General features: G+C 40.1%; 3 protein-coding genes across 3 annotated transcripts in view; 1 reads left to right on the top strand and 2 right to left on the bottom strand.

Annotated features, from left to right (window-relative positions):
- LOC138022879 (receptor-type tyrosine-protein phosphatase delta-like) overlaps positions 1 to 25,609 on the bottom strand; it is a 282,480-nt gene that overhangs the window by 165,821 nt on the left and 91,050 nt on the right. The window lies entirely within an intron of this gene.
- LOC138022890 (coiled-coil domain-containing protein 130 homolog) lies at positions 303 to 8,471 on the bottom strand. Its single transcript, XM_068869900.1, has 9 exons — positions 8,240 to 8,471; positions 8,081 to 8,134; positions 6,847 to 6,926; positions 5,960 to 6,015; positions 5,044 to 5,162; positions 3,922 to 4,006; positions 3,435 to 3,544; positions 2,679 to 2,877; positions 303 to 1,025 (listed from the first exon to the last, which is right to left on the bottom strand). Exons 1-9 carry the CDS (start codon positions 8,240 to 8,242, stop codon positions 367 to 369), a joined length of 1,365 nt encoding a protein of 454 aa, XP_068726001.1. The 5' UTR covers positions 8,243 to 8,471; the 3' UTR covers positions 303 to 366.
- LOC138022882 (uncharacterized) overlaps positions 8,503 to 25,609 on the top strand; it is a 25,753-nt gene continuing 8,646 nt past the window's right edge. Inside the window, exons 1-9 of the mRNA XM_068869883.1 lie at positions 8,503 to 9,621; positions 11,101 to 11,415; positions 13,213 to 13,359; positions 17,514 to 17,768; positions 18,191 to 18,463; positions 22,580 to 22,741; positions 23,480 to 23,626; positions 24,157 to 24,317; positions 25,048 to 25,267. Coding sequence (XP_068725984.1) covers positions 8,775 to 9,621; positions 11,101 to 11,415; positions 13,213 to 13,359; positions 17,514 to 17,768; positions 18,191 to 18,463; positions 22,580 to 22,741; positions 23,480 to 23,626; positions 24,157 to 24,317; positions 25,048 to 25,267 — 2,527 coding nt within the window. The 5' untranslated portion in view covers positions 8,503 to 8,774. The remainder of the gene's footprint in view (positions 9,622 to 11,100; positions 11,416 to 13,212; positions 13,360 to 17,513; positions 17,769 to 18,190; positions 18,464 to 22,579; positions 22,742 to 23,479; positions 23,627 to 24,156; positions 24,318 to 25,047; positions 25,268 to 25,609) is intronic.

Here is a 25,609-nt window from a genome sequence, read left to right as displayed (position 1 = left end):
GGAAAGCGGGCGTGCCTTAATTAGGGGCAAGTTTGAACAAGTAACCCTAGCTCCACAGAACTGCAAATTTCAGCAACTATTGTTGAAGTCATGCAATCGTCGTGTATGATGGAGGAGAATAACAAAATTAAGTCAAGTAAAGCTATGATCTTCGCAGTTATGAGCGCAATTTTTGCAATTGCGTAGAATTTTTCAGGCTTCTCTACGCAATTGCAAAAATTGCTCTCATAACTGCGAAGATCATAGCTTTACTTGATTTCATATCCGCAGTTCATATATGATTCATTTCATATACCATTTCATCATTAATAACAAAATTGTAATTATTTACGCTTCTGTGGCAAGTGAGTGACATGATTGAGAAGTTTACGATGGATCTTCTGAACCGTCTGAACTGGAGTCTGAATAGTCACAGCAAACCAAAGAACCCATACGTGAATTTTTATGTACGAAATCGTCACTTTTCGCTTTGGGAGACCAATTCACGACTGTTGTTTTGTGATTTTTACCCTGATGTGAGTCTCCTGCATGGTCCTTCTTTTGTCTACTAGAAAACGAGGTTGAATCGTCCTGTTCCCTTTGCGCAAGCGGAAGTGTCTTGACTTCCTTTCCAGCTGGAAAAGATGGGCCTGTAGTAAAATTCTCCTTTGCTTGCAGTGTCCTGGGAGTCAGAGAAGCGTCGCGGAAGCCCTCTTCAGTTCTTGAATTGTCCACCTTTGGCAGTGGATCCTCTTCACATGCATCAGAGTCTCCTCTACTAACTCTGCATGCATGATCAAACTGACCACAATCCTTATTCGCGAGGCCATCAGTGCTTCCCGACCTGTTTCTTCGGACTTTAATTCCAAGCTTCAAAGAGTCTTCATTATCTTTCGGTGGCGATGAAAATGAACTCAACTGCATCTGTTTCCTCTTCCCAATTAGCTGTTTTATTCTCTCTCTCTTCTCGTCTAATTTTTCCTTGGAATCAAACATTGGCCGACTGTTAACTTCAAATCGGCGTTTTCGACGATGTTCGTCAAAACCTGGAAAAAATAATTTTTTGATTACAATAATTATTATTGTTTGATACGGGTGAGCAAGACAACTACAGAGACTCGATTCCTAAGACTATACGCAAAGGGCTTTTTCAAGGAGACTTTAAAATTCACTTAAAATTCATTGGTATGATAACCCATATATAATCGCAGTATCAAGGCCACATTATCATAAGCCTGTAAATCCATGATACAGTCTAAGCATTGCTCCAATTAGTTATCTAAAATAAAGACTGAACAATCCGTATGGAACATTCGCCTACAGCTTACCACTGGTAACACTTACTGTATAGGGGAATCTTTGCTGGCGTCACTGTTTAAATTTTGTTTATAAATAGCACGATGCCTTGCGTTTGCTCACAGAAGAAAGGTAAAAAAACTTGTCAAACTTAGTTCAATCTCCAATTTTTGAGCCACTTAGCTTTGATAACGACCCAGTTATGAGCCATTAGAACCTGATAAATTCCTGGGTAGCAAAAGCGCTAATGATCCCATAAAACCTTCGTAAAATTTCGAATTTTTCAAGCCTCAGTGCTTAGAGATTATCTCGTATATCGGGTTAAAGTTTTCAGAGATAGCTCATTATGCAATGCACTTAACTGTATTTTATTCTCGGCCGACTGATTACTTAAGCAATGGAGGACGTTTTCCGTGTTTCCATAGCCTCATCTAAATATGAGGGGGAGTTGGGAAAATTAGAGACAATTATGCAAACTCTCGACTGCGTCTCGGGTTTGCATAACTGTCGAGAATTCTCCCAACTCCCCCGAGTGTTTAGGATATGGAAACACGGAAAAAAGTCCTCTATTGCTTTTATAAAATATTTCTCAAAGATAATTTAACAAATAAAGGAAAATGCTGGTTTTTTGACTTCTTGATTGAAACAGACTTTCTTGATACATGATCATATTTCCCACCAGCCAATCAAAACGCGCGTGTCTAATGACTGGCGATTTTACTCATCAAGGGGGAGGTTGCTGACCAGCGGTTTTCGTTAAAACAATGGTTTGCTGGGGGTGCTCAGTCTCGCGGGCTCAGAAAACTTGGTTGTGGTCATTGTTATTTAAGGTTTTTCTCAAGGGGGCCGCCTCAGAGATGAATGGGTTAACAACATCTACGTCAGCTCAAAAATGATTTTCCATTTGTTAACGCTTTCCTTTCCAACAATGACACTTGTCTATTTGACTTTGTCGGACTCCTGATGATTTGATTCGTCAATGACAAACCCTTAGGGACAAAAAAGGGATAAAGATCTTTCACCCAAGGGGGTCTCCAACTGACCGGTAAAACCACTCTTCTTGGTATTGGAAGGGTTAACGCGACCTTTGTCGTTCCCTGGTGCTCTCAGTTTAACCATGGGAAATAAACTTTAGGTCTCCAAGTGTAAATGCATTCGGAGCTCAAATTTGCATCGCCACTCTCACTAGTTTGATTCTCTATATCAACTGAGTTGACGACGACCCGGTAATTTGGACCCTACGCTGTGAAATGACCCCATTTATGGCAAGCTTGGAGGTAATTGGAGATGGTAGAAGGAGGAGAATCACTTTCCTATTTGAGTAATGATGCTGCAGGAAACTAAAGTAAGCTAAAACCACAACACCATGTAGCTTTACTAAGTTCAAAACAGCTCCTACCAACCTTCTCCGTGATATCTTATTTTCTTTGCAAGCTGAATATCCTCCAGCCTCTCTGGTACAAGAGATAAATCCAGAGCTCCCCTCTCTTTTAATTCATTGTCTTTCATCTCCTGAGCTTTTAATTCATGTTTTTGCTCCCGGAATTTCTTCCTTAACAACTGATTTAGGGAATAGTCATCTTTCCATACTGACTGCACTTCCTGTTTACAAATTTGAAGGATCAAAATAAAAAAAACAGCTACAGGGCTGTAGACCCTATTTAATGAAAAGAAGTATAATTTACATTAAAGAGCCCACCTTAGCTTCTTTATCATTTTGTGCTGACAGGTATACTAAGCTTAAATAACTGTGCACTGGATGAATGGGTGGGCAGGTAGATTGATAGCAGGATAACAGAGATTGACAGGTGCCAGCCTATGCCATGACCTTGGGGGCATCTAATTAAACATAACATTAAAATAACTGAAATACATGTAAAGGAAAAGATAAAACTGAATGTTATATATAAAAGTCCACTGTACTAGATATAATAATGTCAATACAATTCAATAATACAAAGAAATTTCAATGACCTATGAATTTCTCTGTCTCAAAAAACTCGTCAACCAGATACCTTAATGGGATGGAGACTGATGATTTTGCAAGTTTACATTACAATTCAGAAACAATTCAATATTGACAAGTAAACTTTATTCTTCACTAACAGCAGTAGTTATGGAAGGCAACATGGTAATCTTAATGGGGAAATTGAATTTACCTGTAGCTGGCCTAAAGTGGGTTGAACTTCTTTTGATTTCTGCTGATCTTTGACTCCATGTTCCAGCTTGAACATTGGATCTGTTGCCATCTTCTTTGCATCTTCTCTGTCTAACCGTACATTTAAGTTTATTAAAAATTTGATGTAAAAAATGGTCATTTTTTTTTCCTTTTGTTTAGAGGACTAAGAATAGAACACTTTGCTTACACCTCTATTTCATCTCCCAAAACCGAATTTGGCTCTCAGAATTGGCTCCACATTGCACTCAGTCAAACTGATCATGTTGCAAGCCTTTGATGTGATATATTGCACAGAAGACAACAACATTTCATTATATGGTGGAGAAGCAAAAAGATAGCCAGGAACCAGCAGCCACAAGGCTCTAAACTGAGCAACAAGGTCAGGCACGTCAAAAATGTATGTATGAACACGCTATTTACCATTAGATTAATGAAACTTTTTATTGCAAAAGTAAAAAATAGCCTACCTGTTAGCTCCACAGTTTCAGTTGCTGAGGGGTCCCATCTTTCCTCTTTCCTTCTTGCACCAGTCACAATAACATAGTCACAATTCTAAAATAAAAGTAAAAGAAACAAGTCATTCAAAACAGCCTCTCATCCAAACGTAATCAGCATATAAAGACACAGTTTACCATTTTATACAATATATCAGGAGAGTGGAATCAATACCATTATAACTTCAATAATCAACAACCCTCTCTAGACTTCCTGGTTACAGGTCTTAGTTTATGCTGTACAATTTTCTCAGGAGAGCTGATCATTGTGGCCTGCACCTGCTATCTTAGGGTTAAAGCCTCCTTTCCAGTAACATGACTCTTCTCAACACCCAAGTTTTCTGAAGCTAAGGAATGATACCAGGTGTTCTTATCTTCCCAAACCACATCTTTTGGTGTAAATGCATGTACCTGTTTCAAGTGACACAATTAATAACAGGGATGAGAGGCACACTTCTATAGTTTCAGATCTCTTGCCCTTCCACTTAAATGTCCTGAAATTGATAAGTCTTCTCCCCTTTTCCCTCCACTATGCACATCTCAAAGGAACCTTCTACATCGAAAATGGGGCACACTCTTTCAATCTTCCCTAACACAAAAATATTATTATCATCATAATTTTTATCTCTTTGTATTGGTGCTTAACCCTGGTCTGACCGTTTTTCTCTCGGCACTCCTGTATTTCTCACTCTTAAAAACCAACTTGTGCTTTATGTCAGCTGAAGATACTCTTGAAAGGATTAGCTTCAGGTATACGTATCTCTCTTTTAGTAATGTTTGTGTGATAAATGAATGAATGAATGAGAAACGTAAAGTTGGGAGAGGTTGTTGAAATGTCCATGAAAAGAGTTTTCAATGATAATTAATTTTCCATAAATTCTTATTTCCAGTGCAATAGTCCACTTTTGATATATTAAAATTCAGTCCTAAACAAAAGGCATCATGTCGAGACTCTGGGGAATAAATATAAGGATTTGAATGTGTTAATTCCCCAGAGCTTCAAGATGGTGCCTTTTGTTTAGGACTGAATTTTAATATATCGAAAATGGACTATTGCACTGTATATGTATTTTTGGCTCAATCCATTAAGCTCACCTTAGGATCTGTTTCAATCTCAAAGTGGTTGTCACAAAGATGACACTTCATTCTGAATCTGTAAATTGGTGTTGTGTAGTAATTTCCAACTTTCTTCTTTTCAGCATTATAACGAACACCTGAGTGATGAAAAAGCACATAAATTTAAGTTAACATCCTCCTGGGTAATAAGGGTTGAGTGAGACGTGCAAATATCTAAAGTTAAAGCTGTTTTGATTGGTCATGGAACTGGCCCCACTCGATGTGTACTGAGCTACCTTAATTTTCGAAAATTTAAAGAAGTTCTGAATCGGCTTCCAAGAATTTTTTAACACTTTGCCGATAGTTCTATCTTGGATTGCTAATTACTATTCTATAATAAACAATGGGGGTCAATGAGTTCATTTTCGAGAATGTATAAGGAAGTAAAGATGAAACATAGGGTGTTCGTGTTGCCATGGTAACCTAACAAGTCACAATAACTGGACCATTTTGTTAAGCAATAATTGGTGTTTCATATGGTACCATGTACAACATTGCTGTTATGTGATACAGTGTTGTTGACAACCACTCTAATAAGGTCTCCTAAAAGTGGTGAAACTGGTTCCAGCCACCTTAAGGATTCTTGAATTACTTTGTACAAGAAAAGATCTGCATGTGATTAAGGCAAACAGGAAGTATGGCATGGAGTTGCTCCACAATATAAAACAAGGTTATGGGATGAAGATAATGGAAGAAAAGTCTCCAGACTGTCATCACAACAAAAGTCATCGCTTTGTCCCTTTTCCTCAAAAGCATTGTCTTCACCCTCTCACATACATGTATTATTGAAACTACAAAAGGCGACTTTTAATAGGGGAATTATCTTTCATTGACTGTACAGGAGACAGTTAAATAGGAGATCAGGTAGTAGCATTTGTACAATGATTTTTATTACCCATTCCAATATGAATTCCACAACCTCCACACCAGATATTGTATGGCATCTCAAACCTTTAAGATACCAGTAAGGATTATATTAACACCAGCATTCACATACAAAAACTAAGATTTCATTTAAAAATCGTAATGAAATCAAAATTAAACAAAACTATCGTACCATCTACTACACTTTTGGTTAAACATGTATTACTGACATTAATGTTTCCTTATTTTTCAACTTTTCAAAAACAGCCCTCCACAGATGTGGTCTTTAACAGTCACTTAATTTGGCGTGTTTTTGTGAATTCTATACCAACACCTCTTATTTTTACAAAATTATATTACCCAATAACAACAATATCCAGGGTTTAAAGCAACATTGATTTCATCACACACATTGTCAGCCCTTACACTGTTTTTCTATCATTCTACATAAAATTAACAGGTAAAAGCCAAGCTACCTTTTTCTTCCTCGAGTAATAAATACCTCTTACTAACCGAGTTAGAGGTCTGTACTGAGCAAGATTTTTCCGTTGATTTATGGCCCAAGCGTGAAGTGCACAGACCATAAACTAATGGAAAAAATGAGGACCTGTAACTTACAGTACAGGCTGTAAAAACGAGGTTAGTAGCTATATAAGACATTTATTACTGTAACATCTCTGAGGTAATACTTGGTGGACCGGAAAGGAAACAAGTCGAAGTCAAGAAGAATGTTCAATTGCCACAAATAATTAGTGTGCATAAAAATAGTTGCTTTCAAGATTCAAACAGTTTCACAAGTTTCTTTCAAGTAACTAACATGGAAATCACTGTAGAATACGGCCCGATAAATTAGCTAGTCATCGTGTGTGTGTACTATCTGAGAGATAAAATAATATTTATTACAGTTTCTATACAAACCTAATGATGAGAATCCCTTGGTTGAGCTTCCTGGCTCTTTCACGCAATGGATGTTGTCCATGATACCTGTCAAGTGAACCCTGACAACAAAGGGAGCAACCATTGAATCTTAATTAAGTACTACACCTTGCACTGAACACATACATGCACTCAAAAACTGTCCTCTTTAATGGTGCATCAGAATACCAATTTGGAGGACAGGGGGTTTGAACGTACAACTTTGATAATAAATATTTATAACACTTTGCTAGAATAGCATGTAAAGCATATCCAAGCCATAAATAACATATCCCTCCTCCTCCCTCCCTTCAATGTTGTGTTTTCTGGTTGGGTTTTGCAAGTGCAAGTGCTGCAACCCAAAACATTGACATTGAAGGGCAGAGGGGGCAAATTTTTGTGACAGCTGCACAAATAGTTAGGGTCATAAAATAACTGAGCAGAAGTGCTGCCTTTCTCATTTCATCTGCAAATGGTTAAATTCTCAAGTTCATTAGGATAAATGCTAAGGGCTACATGTATAAACCATTGACATGTTGCACAATCCTGCAGAAGGGGTTTCAATAATAATAATAATAACAACTTTATTTAAGTGTCAATGGATTTAGCACTAGAGCAAGTAATTGGGGACACTAATGAAATTATTACTCAAATCAAAATTAAATATTGGTTTTTGTGGAGAGAGGAAAAACGGCTCGGAGCAGAAAAACCTCTTGGAGCAGAGAAGAGAATCAACAAACTCAACCCACATACAGTGTACGACGCTGAGTCTGGGAATCAAACCCAAAAAATATATGACAGAGTCGTTGAAATCATTACAAAAGTGGAACTGGATCCTACTTTATGCAATAGTTTCTGAAACTTATCTTACAAATCTGTGGTTTCTATAAGTACTGAAAGCTGATAAAAAGCGTTGGTTACTTCACTCAGAGAAGTCGGCCACTTTTTTCCCTAAATTGAAACAAATTAAAGCCAGATTCTTTCAAACCTAAGATTAAAACGCATTTGTGACAATGACAACATGAAGTCATAAACATGATCATCAATTTTGCTTTTGAAATATGGCACGTCCTGGCAGGGCCTCATGTAAACGTCTTAAATCGTGTGCAGTACCGCGTAAACAGCCAAAAAACAAATAGACGGAACAGGATCGCTGAAATTGTCATGCGTAACAATCGATTTCCTGAAATTTCTCTGTTGAACAACCTCAACTGATTTGCATTGCTTGTAAACAAACCTGTTCGGGGGTCCAGTCAGGTGGATAGTACTTATTCACGGCCTTCCTTTCCCCCTGAAATAGATAAATTTAAATAAAAAGGTAACCACATTTCCTCTGTAAATAACTGAGAAATCATAAGAGAAATCAAATAGGAAACGAAATTCGTTTTAAACTCACCATTCTGCTTTCCTACAGAACTCGAAATTGATCTGCAATGAACTGCAATACGATTCACGCAACGCGTATGGGTGATAACCGCTGAGAGCGGGTCACTTTGGTGGTAAATATGGTGTCCGTTTTACTTTCAACCAAAATTAACATTTGATAGAAAACTGATAGAGGAATAAATGACAATTCCAAGGGAATCCTAAGCTCAATGTGGATACGTCACGATGTCACAGTATTACTAAAGATAATCTGGCAATGCGCATGCTCGAACTGTTGTCGACCAGAATCCGACCAGAATCCAGAATCTCCCAGAATCTGCATTGTATGCACTAAGATAATGTTGCCAAGTATAGATGTCTTTCTCGATTATTTGTATTTGAGAAGGGTACTGAATTGCCCTTGAAAAACAGGACTGTTTCACTTACACCTGGCCGGTGGTCACTAAAAAAAGTAGCTTACATGCAGTGCCATATCTTGAGATTCAAAATGATGGCGCGACACAGGTCAAATCTACGGTACGTTTCACTCTAAACATTAGTAAGCCATGGCGACCGAGAAAGAAAAAGCTCTTTGGCTTACAGCGGGTCTTTTGTCCGGGCTGGGTGCAGCGTTTTGTATCGGGGAACTACGCAAATTTATCAGGGAAAAATGCACACGAAAGCCACTCTCCAAGATGGAAGATAGCATTCGATTGGAAGATCTGGAAGTTCTTGTTCGTTCAACGAGCTATTCTTTGAGAAAAAGTGCCGAACAAGTTGTGTTGGACAGAGCCATGAGGGAAAAGAACCTGGATTTTATCGTTAAAGCATCCTACAGCACAGATGAACTTCAAATTTTGAAAGCTGTAGTTGCTTTGGGAGTTTTGGTAAAGAACTCAGAGAAGATTGACAGAGACAGATTGATAAAACATGGGGTGTTAGAGTCACTTGCAGACTCCATCGTTAAATCAATCCAAGTTGGATTTAAGGAACTTGCCAAAATGGGAGGGTACAATTTTCGCTTGCAGCGAAGTGCCTCAGAATCACTCTTTCATCTTATTTACGAGAATGAAGCAGCTAAAATCCGTTTGACACAAGACAACTCTCTTATTGTTGGTGTTCTTCTCAAACTGATGACTGAAACAAGAAATAAGGAAATAATGCGATGGAGCCTATTTATAATTCATCAGCTTTCTGCTTGCGACTCTTTGCGATCTCTCCTCATTGGTGATGGAGTGGTACCAACAGTGTCTGATATGCTTGTGCGAAATCAAGGGGACTTTGTATTGATGAGGACTTGTTTGCATACCATGGTAATGTTTGTGAACAATAACACAGAGGAAGAAGTTGTTCATCTTAAGGACATGGCCAAATATGATGTTTTTAGACCGGCTGTTGTATCCCTCAGAGCTGGTGAGACCTTTCAACAGAATAATGGTTGACTGTCTGCCATTCGCTACTGACAGTCAGCAGACAGCCAATAATATATTGACATATTTCTAGGTAAAAATGAAGAACAGTCCACAGTAATAATAATTATTATTATTGTGGGCTGTTGTTCATATTTACGAAGAAATGTATCATTATAATATTTTGTACATGTAGCTCAATGGGTCAGTATATTTGCCAACACATGCCTAAGAAAATCTGGTAATTTAGCCATCTTGTGAGGAAGTTTTTTTTCCTTCCCATCGAAACTGTTACATGGGATCAATAATGGTGATCAATCTGATTGATGGGGCCATATTTTGGTGTGCTGAAAAAAACATGGTCCATGCAAATTACACTGTGATCATTTTGTTTAGAGTAGACTAAAGTAACTTAGCCAATATGAAAATCTAAAGAATGCTGGTTAGCAGTCACCTCTCTGCAAGGGTAAGTACTGTACTTGGACTATACATTATAATAACGGATACGTGAGGTACCTAGGTCTACAAGTTGCCAGCCCTGGAGTGATGTGTGAGCTGCTCTCACAAGGGTCTCCTCATGGAGTCCTTCATTTTCCATAGCATGGTTGCCTGTCCATGACATCATTCAGGAAACAGAATCATGCCTCTCTGTAGGAGGTGCGGTGGCCTCATGGTTAGTGCGCTTGACTCTGGATCGAGTAGTCCGAGTTCGGGTCCTGGCTGGGGACATTGTGTTGTGTTCTTGTGCAAGACAAGTTACTCTCTCACAGTGCCTCTCTCCACCCAGGTGTATAAATGGGTACCAGCGAATTTAATACTGGGGGCAACCATGCGATGGACTAGCATCCCATCCAGAGGAAAGTAGAAATACTCCTAGTCGCTTCATGCTACAGTAACCGGAGATGGGCCTTCTGGGCTCGTAGCAGACTTTATCATGCCTCTCTCCTCATAAGTATCATATCTAATTTACATGTACAATGAAATTCAACCGACTTTAATTTGATGGTGTCTTGGTTGATGTTTGGATACCTTCTTCTCCAAGTTGTAAGGCTTCTTTTAAGGCATCATCTACTAACCCCCCAAAAAGGGATATTAATATACATGTAGTATACATGGACCTTTCTAAAGAAGACAATAACAGCCAACTTACTGGTACTCCAATGTTGCAGGGGTTTCTTTAGAAACCAGTCACCTGCAGTATACCGGTGTCCATCAGAAATTTGCCTCTCACCGCTGGCCATGATTGTTACTCAAACCCTTGCAAAAGACAAGAGTGACTGACCGCTGCTTTATACTTATTAGCCCCGGCATCTACTTCAAAAGTTTTTGAAACCGCCAGGACATTGTTGAACAAATGTGGGTCTTGATAAGAAACTTTCCAGCATTTTTTTTTATTTTCAAGTGGTTGATTGTGTGCAATGTCATCAGCAGTCACATGTGAATTCACATCGGAATCTTTTTTGTTTCATTTCTTTGAGTACAGATGACAGTGATCTTGTATACTGGGCTGCTGGTTTACTCCACCAATTTGCCATCCAAGACCTTCATAAAGCAGAAATATGCAAAACTCCAAACATCATCAAATCTCTGCAGAATGCTTTGTGTTCAAGCGAGGCCATCTTACAGAGGCTAATATTACGTGTTCTCAGCTTCCTTTGTGTTGGAAATCAGCCATTCCGGACCAATGTTCTTGCCTCTTCATCCCTTTTGGCTCGACTTCCAGTTTGTCTTGCATCTGGTGACAATGATATTGTCCACTGGGCTGTAGTGTTGCTTCATGACTTAATTCTCTCAGAAGGTTTGTTTTTTATTTGCAATTTGCTGTATGTGAATCATGTGCAAAGGAAACTAAGTACATGTATTTTCAATATTATATACAAATGTACTTCCTGGCCTTTTAACAAAAAATTAATGTTTACCAAAAACACAGTTACAAAACTAGTGCTCTCTCCCTGAGTGACTTAACAAGCGGAGGAGGCAGCTGAACTTCAGGCTGGTTAAGGATGGGTGTCCGGTAAGTTCTGGGACCTTTGCTTGGACTGTAGACCTCTGGACCATAAAGCACCATCATGGTTATCAATCTCTGCAACCTAGGCATAAACACCCACATCCTTGTTCATCTAGGCACCATCATGAGTAATAAAATAGATAAACAGGGGGAGGAGAAAGAGCAGACAAAAACTGAGAAACAATGCCAGAAAACTCCTCAAATGAAACCACCCTGCCAGTCACTTAGGACAGGAGTACAATTAGGTGATCTACACATATATGCTGTTGATAGATTTCCTGGAAAGGGGGAAGCAAGATTACCGTCATTTTCATCTAAGCGTGGACATATGACAGGAAAACATTTTGAAGTTTGAGTTTGGCAGAAGTAAATAATTTATAAGCAAACTATTGCGTGCAACAGTTTGACTGAAAGTATTTGAAGCATACTTTATCAGCAGGGTCAATTACTTAGAAAAAGTCTTTGATATCTAGTCTTGACGCCATTCTAGGAAAACTTGCATGAACATTCCTCAATTTTCGAATGATTGAAGACAAAACTCGTCATGTTTGCAGCGAATTAGAGCATGTTTTCCCCATGACGTGTCCGTGCTTAGATGAAACAACATCATAAGCGACAAAATTGACAAAAGTTTTCAATGGTGACTCTGGGATACTTGGAAAAAATCTGAGTGCTCCTTGCATGAGTCAAACTCCTACAAAGGCACACTGGGGTTTTTTCTGAGTATCCCTGATTTTCCATGGAAAAAGTTAATGTTGATGTTGTAGTTAAAATTCTCCTTGGTTAAAAAATTTTCGAACTACAGGACCGGGTTGTTGAAAGCAGGATTAAGATGACCCAGGGTTATCTTGTGAAATCTGACTTTAGAAATGAAAGCTTAAAAAGCAAATTCAGTTTAATTCTTTGTGTTTACAATTTAATGATTGGTAAGGTAAGGTAAAGTCTCTGCTTAAGAGCCAGAAGGCTCATGAGGCCGGCGCTTATCTCCGGTTTCAGTAGCATGAAGCGACTAGGAGTATTTCTACTCCCCCCTGGACGGGATGCTAGTCCATCGCAGGGTTACCCCCAGCATTACGCCGGTACCCATTTATACACCTGGGTGGAGAGAAGCACCGTGAGAGTAAAGTGTCTTGCCCAAGAACACAACACAATGTCCCCGGCCAGGCCCCGAACCCGGACCACTCGATCCGGAGTCGAGCGCACTAACCGCAAGGCCACCGCGCCTCCATTTAATGATTGGGTGCTCTCAAAATAATAGAGAAAATAATTATTATCAGAGAAAATGCTTTTGAAGAAGAGAAAAAGAAATCCAGATTAAAATTCAACCCCAGGTTAGCGGTAATCTGCCTTCGAAACAACTCGGCCCAGTAGTTTGTGTTTTACTTTCCTTTGTTTCAGATTATGATATTGTCTATAAGACAAGGAAAGTTAAAAAAAAAGGCTTGTCTGAAAAATATTTAAACCTAGGAAAAATCTTAACTACAACATTTGCGAAAATTGGAAATGATTTCAGCCAATCAAATTCTTGGAAAATACCCACATTTATTGTCATTCCCTAACATAGTGTAGTTTGGCCTTTTTGGATAGGATCTCACACAGCGAACCGCATGGCGGCAATGCGAGTGCTGTCAGCAGGTAATGATGTCATCAAGTCTCTTGTTCCACTGGCCTCAAGGACAGACAACATCTTAATTCGCTTGGTTGCCGAACTGCTTGGTCTGTTTTGTACAATGGGTGAGTTAATTTCTTTATAGCCTTGAATTCTGTCTTGTGAGTTCTTCTGTGGTGGAAATCTTTTAAGTTTTGTTTACAATACAAAAGACAAATTTGTAGATTCATCGCACTGAATTTTTGTGTCTACTGTACGTGCACAGCTAGACACAATGCTGTTGAGTTGTAAGTTCATAAGTAAGTAAGGTGAGATTTCTCCACTACTCATCAGAACCATTGAAAAGTCTCGGTACCATCAGAAGTTTTTGTGTGCTGCTAGAACTGTAGAGAATCGATTACAAAACACATAGTCGGTGCAGGGTACTAAGTAGCGTCAAGCTTACGTTTGTCAAAAGAACTCTTCAGTGGTTTGAAGAACATTTGTACACACTTTGAATATGGAGGTTTTTACTCAAAAGCTCAGACACCCGACCCTTGTTCAGCAGACCAAAAGACTTCTATGCAAATTCTCAAAAAAAGAACATAATTTAGTGATTTATTTATTTATTTATTTATGAATGTTCTTGTCCTCAGGGACTTGGCCAGACCACATAAACACCAATTAACCAGTATCCCAAATAACAGCACATTTTCACTGACCATAAAGCAGTTTGTGCTGTTAGTAGTAACTTGCCTTAATCCATAACCCAAAGTGACTTACAGTAGAATAAAATTAATATCACCCACAACGCCCTCCCTACGTCAATTATTTAAACTGCCAATCTGCAGTAGAGACATGCACTCATTGAGTGCCTATTTTTCAAAATGGAGGCAAAACTTCTATTTTATATGTGACATTGTAATCTGTATTTGTAATATAATGTCAGCATGAAAAGTAACATGGTGTTGGGTACCCAGGAACGTGGGGCTGGAAACACTAAAGAGCCTGCTCTACCACCAACCCAGTCGCAAGCCCCTCCTGCCAAACCCAGCCCCAGTCCTGGCACCTGTCACACTGAACTGGAAGAATGGTGGAGAACCTACTATGTAGATAACAAGTAATACAAAAAGGGGAAAAGGAGGGAGGAGACACTAAAAAAAGCAAGCTACACAAAACACCCTGTCCTCTGAGCCCAGTAAAACTATGACCACATGCAAAGGCGCACGCATAGTCGACATCAGTATAGTGCTGACCAAGTGAATGCTGCAATGCCTTGACATCATGCTCAGAACTAATGGCCTCTCTGCCTACCACGCTGTACACCCATAAATGCCAATGTCATCCCAGGCACTGATCAAGTACACTTGCTCCTTGTCTTTAATTAACTAAGTTAAATTACATTTGAACCTATTTAATGCAAATGGAGGTTGGGTGACCAGGAACAAGAGGGCTGGTACTGATGACCCCAAAACCCAAGTAAGTAGAACACCCAAGAGCCTGCCCTACCTGCAACCCAGCCACAAGTCCCACCCACCATGCTGAAAAAACCTCAAGTCTGGGACAGCCCATAGCAACGGGGCTCATGACTAAAGCTCTGGGCACCAAACATGAGGCACCCGATCTAGTGTGAGAAAACTCAAGCGCCCTAACTGCTAGGCAAACTGAATGGAGACCTGGGTAAGAAAGCCAAATAGAGTTGGTACACATCACTAAACCACCGACCTATAGTCTTCATAAGGTGATTAGGGACAACCCCAGGCAGCAGCTGTTGTGCCAATTCAGAAGCTGTGGCCACAGGATAAACTGCACAGTGGATGACAACTGCTGCTGGGGTAAGGGGCAATACAATACATACTTAATTGACCACTCCCCATAGGCGCTTTTTAGGGCCTATGAAACACAATCAAGGAAATGACAGAACAGAACAACAATAACAACAACAACAACTGTTAAGAATCACAACTGCCAGAGGCAAACGAGTTGGCTATTTACAAGTGCGGTGAAGAAGTCGAACTAGGGACTTCCAAGAACAAATTCAATGAGTCGCCAGGACGGGTCTTGACCACGGATCTCAAGGCAAGTGCCCTAACCAGTTGGCTGGGCCATGCAATGCCAAAAAGTTACCAATGTCCACCACTGGGCAGATAACATTGTTGCCTGTTGCCAGTCTGTCTTTGAGCACTTGGTGTGTATCTGCATACATGTGGGATCTACCAACACATCAGTCTGCACATCTAACTGCTATTTGGATGCTAGGGTCAAACGGCAGATTAGTTGTGAACTTGCCTGCACAAAAGAAACATACAAAACTGAGAAAACAGGCGGCACATAGCATGACATGGTCCCTGGAGTTGAGATCTAAGGAGTGCTGAATGACTTGGAGTAACATTAATAGCAATGGAAAGTTCTTTTAAGGGGGACGAACCTTGTACCTGTTTTATACCTTTTAGTCAACATGGCTGTAGATGCAGACAATTGACAGGATCAGGCGAACCTTTGTGGCTGTCCCAAGAACACTGCACTGAAGTACACTTTGATGGAAGAGTGGTGGAGGCTGTCAGCCAATGTTACAAAACACATAAGTGATTGTTCATCAGCAGGGAGAAGAGCCCCATCGAGACTCATACAGCCATCCTGATGGCAAAAATTGACATAGTGATGTTGGGCTAACAAGTACACACAACGAGCTGGGTGAGGAAAAAATGGCATCTCTCGGTGAAGTGACTCGCAGCACTGTCTGGAGGGCTGGAAGGATTGGTATTGGGGATAGCTCAACTTGTTGGGCAGGTGCAGGAATGGCTGAAATTGGAAGCAACAAAGAGCATCTGTTGCTACAAAGTGATAAAGCAGTAAAAGGAAACGAATGGTGCACTGCTAACAATGCTCAATAACGCAACAAAACCATTAAGCCTGTATCTCTGAAAAGTACAAGAAGACAGCACTGCCATCACAGACATATGGTTGCATAAGAACTCAACCTGCCTAAACGCCCATTGAGGTCCCCACAAGTACGCTGCCACAACAGTGGGAAACAGTTCCTTGTATGCAACTGACAGGGTTTGCTGCGAGGCTGACCAAGTGCCAAAGAACCACTGGTTATTGAAGGTTGCTCCATAACCTAGAGAACCTGAGGCATCAGACGAGACTTGGAAGTCAGGAAGGGGGACCTATTCTGGCATCAGGAGGAATTTGAGGCCATCCCAGCTTTGAAGGAGTTCTTGCCACCAAGTCAAAGTTAGACGAAATTCCTGGTTCAGCCCAATGGGGTGGTCATTGTGCAATTGGCAGGGGAGGGTGATGGGGAGCATGAGGAAACATCCCTGGAGGACTGAAATGGGCATCCAACCCTTCTTGAGTGGTCCCCATCACATGAGCTAGAAATGTCCTGTAGCAGCATTCCCCAAAGAGCCAGAGGAATTGTCAATTGTTCCAAGGGAGGCAGTAAGGAGTGCAGGGACTGTAGCCCTGGCTAGCTGACACCATTGTGGGGCAGACTGCTGAGTGCTAAAGGGTACTGGAGACCATAAATGAAAATTATAAAGGTCCAAGTTCATCGGGGACCAATCTGACACACCGGTGTCCTCCACATCCTTTTGAACGGCAAGATCATACTCCAACCAAGCCAGACCAAGTGATCGGCGAGCCATTTGGATGGTCAAAAGTTTATAATTATTTGCTAAGGTCTGGCTATCAATGAGGATAGGTTGCACATGTCACCATTTGAAAAATTAAGAAGGCTTTGGTCCAAGTTAAAATTTCCTGGATATTGACACCTTTCAAAACAAGGTATCAGCTGACCAGTAACACATGACCATATTGCAGGCTTAAGTTTAGAGCTCATCGGGGTCAGCTGTTTATTTTTAAGTTGACCTCTTGACCAGGAACTGGTTTTCGATTGATCACAGGCTCAAGCCAGGTTAACTTTTTATAAGAATAAATAACCCGGGAGCTGCGCTTTTAGTCTTGGCTAAATCTATATTTTTTTAACCATGTATTCACCACAAGGAGAGTAGGAGAGCATGGAGAGTAGCAGAAAACTTTAAAATGCAAAATTACACAACTCAACAGAAGTGAAAAGTGTTGGCGTATGCAAGAGAGCAGTAAAAACCTGTATGCCCCTGTCAGGTTGTGACTTTCCCCAGTAATCTGAATGGAAAACCACTGGCCCACAGCCTAAAATTGTAATAAGTGGTGTAATAAAATAATAATCAGTACATTACCAAAAATTCCAAGAAATTTCGAATGGAATAACAGCAATTACTGGTACACATACTGGTAAAGACTCTTTTTGTTCCAGAAAATTTGCAACGAAAAGTTATTGAAGATGGTTGTCTGAAAGCCATCCTTACATATGCAGTTTCAAGTGATTCAGAGCTTCAGCTGTGGGCATCAGCACTTCTGTTAAATGTGGCTATGATGTCGGATGAGGTTAAGGGAGAGATCATTCAATTGGGAGGGCTGAAGCCTCTTATGGAGCTGGCAATTGGAGATAGTGACCACCCGCGCTGTGCTACACATGCTGCCAAGACACTTGTAATGCTTGGTTTTCTCGGTAAGTGGCAGGGTTTTGGTACATAAGGGCAGTTAGCTCATTGACTCCAAAATCCCCTCCCCCCTCCCCATCCCCTTGGAGGGGTTTAAGCCCTTACCTCCTACCCTTAGATTGATAAGAAGAGTCATTGTAGAAAAATGGAAAAAGGTTTTAAGTGTATCTGGTGTTAGCCATGGTAAAATTTATGTGTCACCATTTGAGGCAAATCATTTTTGGATAAAAATAATTTAAGATGTAATTGTTCATTTAATTAGTTTCCTTCTGTACATGATCACCTTTTCAGTAGTATCTTTTTTCGGTTCCTATACAAGAAATTTGGCCATGCCACCAGACTGGCTGGGAAGAAGCTTTCAAGAAAGCGTTATTATAACCTTTAGGAAATTCTCTCATGGTAGATTGTGTCCATGTTTTATTTGCAATAGACACAAAAATTCCTGTATCCATCAAATCATTTGGTTACAAGGCTGGTGATTTTGCTAGTATTTACATCAATGGCAAAGAACACAGTCCCAATAAACCTGGCATCAATGTTGTGGTGATGGACCTGATGACTTTTCAAGTGACTGAAACAGCATCGTTTGACACTGGACACAACAAGGAAGCAAGTGAACAACTCATTGAATGTATCGACATGGTACCTGTAGGGTCTTTGGTCTTCATGGCAGTCAGGGGAGAAGCAAACTTTTTTTTATCTGGTAAGTATTAACCATTGAAAGGCAGGGTGTTGAGAATACTCGCCTCCCACCAATGTGGCCCAGGTTTGATTCCCAGACTCGGGCTCGGCGTCATATGTGGGTTTAGTGTGTTGGTTCTCTAGTCTGCAATGAGAGGTTTTAATCCAAGTACTCTGGTTTTTCCCGTCTCCTTAAAACCCAAGCTATGATTTGATATGAGTTGATTTTGTTGATTTGATATCTGTACAGCGTCCCCCATGTTAGTTCCCCAGCCCTAAATATAGTTGACACTCAAGTTCATTATTGTTATACATTATTATTATTATTATTGTTGTTGTTGTTGTTCATGTTCCTCAGCTTGGTCTTCATGCTGGTACTGTTTATATACTCAAGGGAAAGCTACAACCTGTAACCTCAGGCCTCTTGTGCTACTTTTCTCAGTAATCTTGCAGTTCCAAGCAACGCTGCTTTCTGTAGGAGTACTATCTTAAGTATCACTCCGGAACCTTCTTCAGATGACTGGCCAAATTTCTAGATACAGTCCCCAGTGCACCGATTACCACAGGGACAACAACTTTGTATTCCACAGTCTTGCTAATTCTTGCCTAAGGTCTTGATATTTTGCTATCATTTCTCTTTCTTTCTTGGTCACTCTGACATCCCTGGTATGGCAGTATCGAGGATAAAACACTGATCGTTCTTGTTATAGAGTTGTTTAGTTACCGTTACATTTTGCGTTACTTGGGCTTGTGTTTAATATAAAGAATTGTGCAAATGCCCTTTTAGCACTGTTTATTTCTGGAATGCTGTCCGGTAATGAAAAAGATATGGAATTGACTGGATTCGAAACAGAGGATCGATAATTCAAGATTCAAGATTACAAACGAGACTAAAGAAGTGCCAAATTGCAAATGACACATCTATTAAACAAGTTAGCTAGGGTGTTGAAAATCAATGAGGTGTTACAAGAACAACAGGAAAATACCCTAATGGTAATGAACCATTTGGAAAGTGCTTATCCCCCCAAAAATGATGAAGGTCTTGCAGAGAAAAGTAGCGACAAAGCTGACGATTTGGTTGAACAAATTGATCGTGAAACTATGTGTGCTCATTCATTACTGGCATCGCTCGTGAATGTCAAATCACACCCAAGTTCTGTTGCTGGTAGCAAAATGTCACAAAGAAGGCAGAGATTCAAGCATGATTACGGGTGAATTGGCTTGAATGGGAAATCAAACAGAAACGTGAAGAACTACAACACCAGGAAAAGGAACTTGTCAGAGAACGTGTCGGAGATGTCAGTCAGATGTACAATCAACTTGTATCGTTTTCTCTGGCGAAACATGAAGATCGACAAAAAATTTTAAAACTTTCTTTGATTCGTGTTCAGCGGCTGCTGTTGCCCTTTTTGTGCTCAATTTACTTGGCAGAAGCATGCTGGAATCCACCAAGATACTTACCCTCTAGCAGCGATTACAGTAAAGAATCTTTGTCATATGGATGACCTCATGCGTCACTGGATTCCGTAGAGAAGGCCTTAGAAACAAGATGCCAGTTGACTGAGATGGGTGATAAAGCTGGGTTTCATGTAAGAAAGTGGATTTTGAATCTCACAGAGGTTTTAAGAAGACCATGAATTTCCCGTGACGAAAATGCTTGGCATGTCCTGTATTGCACGAGATGACCAGTTCCTGTTTCATTATTCACCTCCTGTGAAGTAGGACTTTAAATGGAATGTCCTGAGGAAAACGGCAACGTTTTTCGATCTGCTTGGATTTCTCTCCCCTTTCATAATTAGAGCAAAAGTGTTCATGCAACAGGCATAGCCAGACACATTAGCATGGATGAAGCCCTTCCGTCCAAGCAAAGAGAGCAGTGGAGAAGCTGGTTCACCAAGTTACCCCTCCTTGGCGAGATCAAAATTCTTCTATGTGTAAAAGACACTAGTACAAAGTAAGCCCTGATCACCCTGCATACATTATCTGATGCGTTCGAAAGAGCTTATGCTGCAGCTGTCTACAGTTGAAATGAGTACCACCAGGACGGAAGTATAATCAGCCAGCTCATTGGATCCAAGACCCATTTAGCTCCGTTAAAGACTCTGAGCATTATAAGGCTTGAACCTCTGGGAATCACAGACAAGTTCAAATAAGGTAGAGTGGTGTTGAGACTCCTCAAGTTACTCAAAATGGTGTAAAGTCAAACCGAAAAGAGAGTTGGATGTTGGATTATCACTGGTGCACATGAGAAGCCTGCGATGGACTAGCATCCCCTCCAGGGGGGAGTTAAAATACTCCTAGTACCTCAATGCTACGGAAACCGGGGATAAGCACCAGCGTGTTGGGTCATTGGCTCCGAAAGCGTATACCTTACCTTACACGAGAAGCCCAGCCAGTGCAGCAGCAAATGGCTCCATTGCCACAGATCTGTCTCCAGATTTCAACAAAACCTTTCGCTAATTGTGTAGTTGATTTTGGAGAACCATAAACACGCTACAGAACAAGTTCAGGAAATCACAAAACCAGCTGTTCAAAGTACGATCGTCTTGATTGACTGCTAATTCTTCATATTATACACAAGCCTGATTAACGCAACATGTAATGGTAACTAATCAACTCTTTAACATTTTCCTCTCCCGAATTTATAAGTGACACTTGAAATTCGTTAAAAACGTAAACACAAGGTCAATGTTCAAAATTCATTTCTTAGTCAGTGTCTGCAAATTCCAACAGAGAAATTCTTGTAATGAATTGCTTGAGGATCTTATCTCCAACTGGAACATCAACAACCCTCATGAGCTGATCACTGCCTTGATATGTGTTTTCATACGCCCAACTTTCCACTCTTTTCTCGCTGCACCCGGATCAATGGCCATTACAGTAACTACATCTCCTATATTGAGAGTCTCCATGGGATAGAACCACTTTTGACTGGAGCCAATATGGGTTAGGTATTCCTTCATCCAATGACCCCACACGTCAAGTTAACTCTTGCACTCGCCTCCAACATCTCCTTGGATTGAATGACGTGCCATCCACATTGTCAGGAACAAAGTCGCCGCCCATTTTACCGATAAGGAAGTGATTCCATGTGAGTACTGGCTCATTGTTTGGGTCATCACTCAGAGTGGTCAGCGGTCTTAAATTCATTAAACTTTTGACTCCAATGAATCTTGTTTGCAGTTCTTTGTCAGTGATATCTGGATCTTTTAAAATGGCGTAAATGGCTCGCTTTGATGACTTGATCATTGCTTCAAACATACCTCCAAAGTGAGGAGTAGATGGGGGGTTCCAATACCAAGTAACACCTTGATTGGATGTCATACCTGATCGCAATCTAGTTGACTGACTAACTTTTTCATTTGTTTCTTGGCGCCTACGAAATTCAACCCATTGTTGTTCAGCATTTTTATCAGCCATCCTCTCCTTGCAGCCATTCGCACAAATGCACTTAGAAACGCATTGGTCTTCAATGATGTTGCCATCTCCAAAATGACAACAGTGGGTTTGCAAGAACAAATTAAAACAAAGACAGGTAGCGTTTAGCACGAGGTCATCCACAACCTTGAATGGTTAGGTACAGTCCTGTTCAAATCCATTCCCATATCATCAAGCTGTTTGAACATGTCAAGCCTAGCTTCTTCTATTGAATCTAGGAATAACGGCATTGTTGTTCCTTGTCTGTGACGTTGAAGGCTTTAAAGTGATTGCCCTTGAACTAGTTTTCTTAATATTTCATGAAGCGTGCATATACAGTTTCAGGGTCTTTTCAAACTTCAAATTAAGGAAATTGTTTGTATGCAACGTTACCACCATTCCACTTTATTCTGGTCGCCAATTTAATGTCCAGCAGGCACTTCACATTTGCTTCTGACCACACTAACAACTGTCACCTACTCATTTCTAGACTCTTCTTTAGAACATTACATGACAATACCTTATATACATAATTTTCCCGCCACACAGTGCGTCTTGCATGAATTCACACCATTATACCCATTATCAATATTTTACAGACTCTACACGTACATACCATATCTCAATACTGTATTTTCCCTTAGGCTGTCACCCCCATGTATGCCAGTAAATTTTAAAGGTTAAAATTCTTGACTGCAAACCTTCTCCTTTCTCATTTCAGACATAGCAAAGTTGTGTCTCAAAGATGTTGGGATTGAAGATTATGATTTTAAAACTGGTGAACTTTGGTCATTCTCTGGATACAAAAACAGAGATAAAGGAATGCCAGTAGCTTTTCTGCAAGGGTTTGATGTAGTGGAATTGGAAACTTCTCTCAATTTAGGTAACTACTAGACTGTGAACGCAGACGTATTTCCGGCGGTCGTTTCTCTTCCCCGAAAAGGAAAGAAACGACCGCCGGCTACTGGAGACAAGTTCTTCCCCACATGTTGATTAACACATTTACACTCCCTCATTTGAAGGGTTTATTCACCATCACTGACATGCAAGTGAATTTTTTAGTATTATGTTTTGTCAATTTGTGGCCAAATATTTCTGAGCAATAGACAACAAAATTACATTCTTTTTTTTTTTTTGCAAGACAAAAATTATTCGTAGTCTTAATGTATTTAGTCAGGGTTTTTCATAGCTTTTCAAAGTACTGGATTTGATGATGAAAGTGCCGGTCATGGTTCTTTTCCTTTGTAAGGAAAAGTCCAAGTCTAAGAAGAATAAAAAGAAAAAGGTAAAAAAGATGCCAACAAATCTACAAATTTATAGCATCAAAGTACCGGATGTGAAATGGTAAACAACCAGACCAATCGTCGGGCCTCCGACCTCAAACGACAACCCTGATTAATAATTTGATGTGTACATGTATTTGGGTACAGCCTTCAGAGGTGGAATATTTAAAAGTTTAAGTTCCAAATAATTGGCATGATTTATCAACACCATGTGACAGTGACACAGTGATTTACTCACAACATTCCTCATACATGTATCATCATCGCCTTACCTCGGATTAGTCTCCTTGATTTCAGTTGTTGCCATATCTTTTATGTACTTTATGATTATATTGTAGGTTATTATACCAATGAACAGGTTCAGGGATACATTCTGTTACCATTGATTGAACTTTTGATGAGCACACCTGCTTCGCTTGCCATTAGTAAAGTGTCAGAACTTGAGCTTCTCACTGTGCTAGCAAGACATGACAATCATAAAGAAGGTATATCTTTTCAAGATCTCTTAACAGCTTGGTTCATTTGAGCTCAACTCCAGCCTCCCTTTTATTCAAAGGCCTGGTGGCTGAGAACAGAACTGTAAGGTCCGATTTACACAGTACACTTTTTGTCGCATGCGACAAGCTTACGACAGGCCTACGACATGACTTACGATTTTCACAGTGTTTTAAAACATGTTTTAAAATGCTGCGACATTTTTTCTGATGTACATGCCAATTGTAATTCATGTCGTAGGCTCGTCGTAAGCTTGTTGCATGCGATAAAAATCCTATCCCTAAATTGGCCCTAAAATGGTCTATTGGGCTTGCATTTGCACTTGCGAACCTACCTGGCATGAATACATCAAAGTGTGAAATCCTTTAAGCAAACTATTAAATTTTATTTGAGGATGGTTCCTTAGTTCCTCTTCGCTTGAACTCCTTTTGTACTGAAGTTACTCGTGAAATGGATTTTTCTATATTCAGTGCTGCCTTTTGGTTCAGTACACTTATCATTCACTTCCTTGCATTTTCAGTCATGGTCAACTCAGATGGTTTCATGGATTACATTGTGGAACTGATTGACAACATGTCCAGGAAGACTGCTGACCAGCTAAGGGCCAATCCACTTGTGATAGCCCACTGCATTGGTGCCATGAAGATCTTAACTGCAATTAGCATTGCAGAAGAAAGCCATGTAATATTATCACACATATCTCTCACATAAAACATGCACTATGGATGGCCAGTGATTTATTGAGCTGTCTTCTACAGTACAACCAATTTGAAGTTATTATCTGCTTTCCCAAGTGTTTTGATCACCAAAAATGCAACAAATGTCTTACCAACGTGGTTTCCTTCAGCTGCATCCTGGCTCTTCATTAATTTTTTTAAATTTTTTTCAATTCAATTTGTGGCCTCTTTTTCTTTTTGTTCAGGCCAAAAAGGCACACTGAAAAAAGGTCCATATTTTGTGTACAGCTTCAAACTTGGTTAGTAAGGGATATTTATGTTAGGTTGTCTGGCCAAAGACCAGAGTACCTATTGTGTAGCATGAAATTTGTTCAGATTGTCGATTTTTGATGTTTGCGGAAACAAATTTTTGCAGCTCGGGTCGACTGAAATTTCCATTGGGAATTAATTTTTACGGTTTTCTTTTCTCTTCAACGTTTAGTACTTTTTTTGGTAAATACTCCTCAGTCATTGAGAAGAGGTGGAAAAAATGTGGCATCCTCAAGGCCTTGGGATGACCCGTTAGAGCAAGTTTAACGTGACCTTTTGATTGACTGCTTCGAGTTCGTTTCTCATGCCTCAGAGACATTTTGTTTGTGGCAAGCTCCATTTGCTATTCAAAGGTCTCTGCTGATTAGTCAGCACAATAAATAGCAGTGCAGAAATGTACTTTTTATGTCGATCATATTTTCCAGGAGAGGTTTGCTCAACATGGTGTGTTACATGCAATTCTCACCCTTCTTTGCCTGATCAATGGAATCCAGCTTAATCAGCTAAATGAACGGGTATCAAATGTATCTGGTCTGGGAAAGATTGACAAAACAGATAACTGGGGAACTGATGCAGAAGTTGGGCTTTCTATTACACATGCTTTGGCATCACCTTCAGAACACGTTTCTGCCATGGCAGAGGAGGGTGGGTATTTTCCTTCTTTTTGCCGTGTTGACCACAACTTGTCTTTCTGTTTGTTTGTTTGTTTGTTTTCTAAGTTCTATTCCAGTTTAATTCCTGTGACAACTTATAATTTATTGACACAATAGTGTGGAGCTTAGGCAGCAGCTCATGACCTTGAAGCGTTTTAAGTCCTGGCCAAATGCTCGCAACATTTCAACACAACATCTTGCAGCATTATTGGGCACAACATGTTGCATACGTTTGGCCACCCTTTTGCGATATGTTGCCACATGTTGGATAATGTTGGATCAAATTTGAAAACTGTCAAATTTTTCGTGCATTATTTTGGATGTTGCATGACGT

The sequence above is a fragment of the Montipora capricornis genome, chromosome 11 (genome assembly GCF_036669925.1).
Source record: "Montipora capricornis isolate CH-2021 chromosome 11, ASM3666992v2, whole genome shotgun sequence".
Taxonomy (NCBI): Eukaryota; Metazoa; Cnidaria; class Anthozoa; order Scleractinia; family Acroporidae; genus Montipora; species Montipora capricornis.
This window is presented reverse-complemented; position numbering and strand designations above follow the sequence as displayed.

Excerpts from the sequence above, each read along its gene's own strand:
- LOC138022890 (XM_068869900.1), bottom strand. Across the intron at positions 6,016-6,846 it reads CAAGGGATTCTCATCATTAG|GTTTGAGATGCCATACAATA; the intron begins GTTTGTATAGAA and ends GGTATCTTAAAG. Across the intron at positions 3,545-3,921 it reads TGAAACTGTGGAGCTAACAG|ACAGAGAAGATGCAAAGAAG; the intron begins GTAGGCTATTTT and ends ATGTACGGTTAG.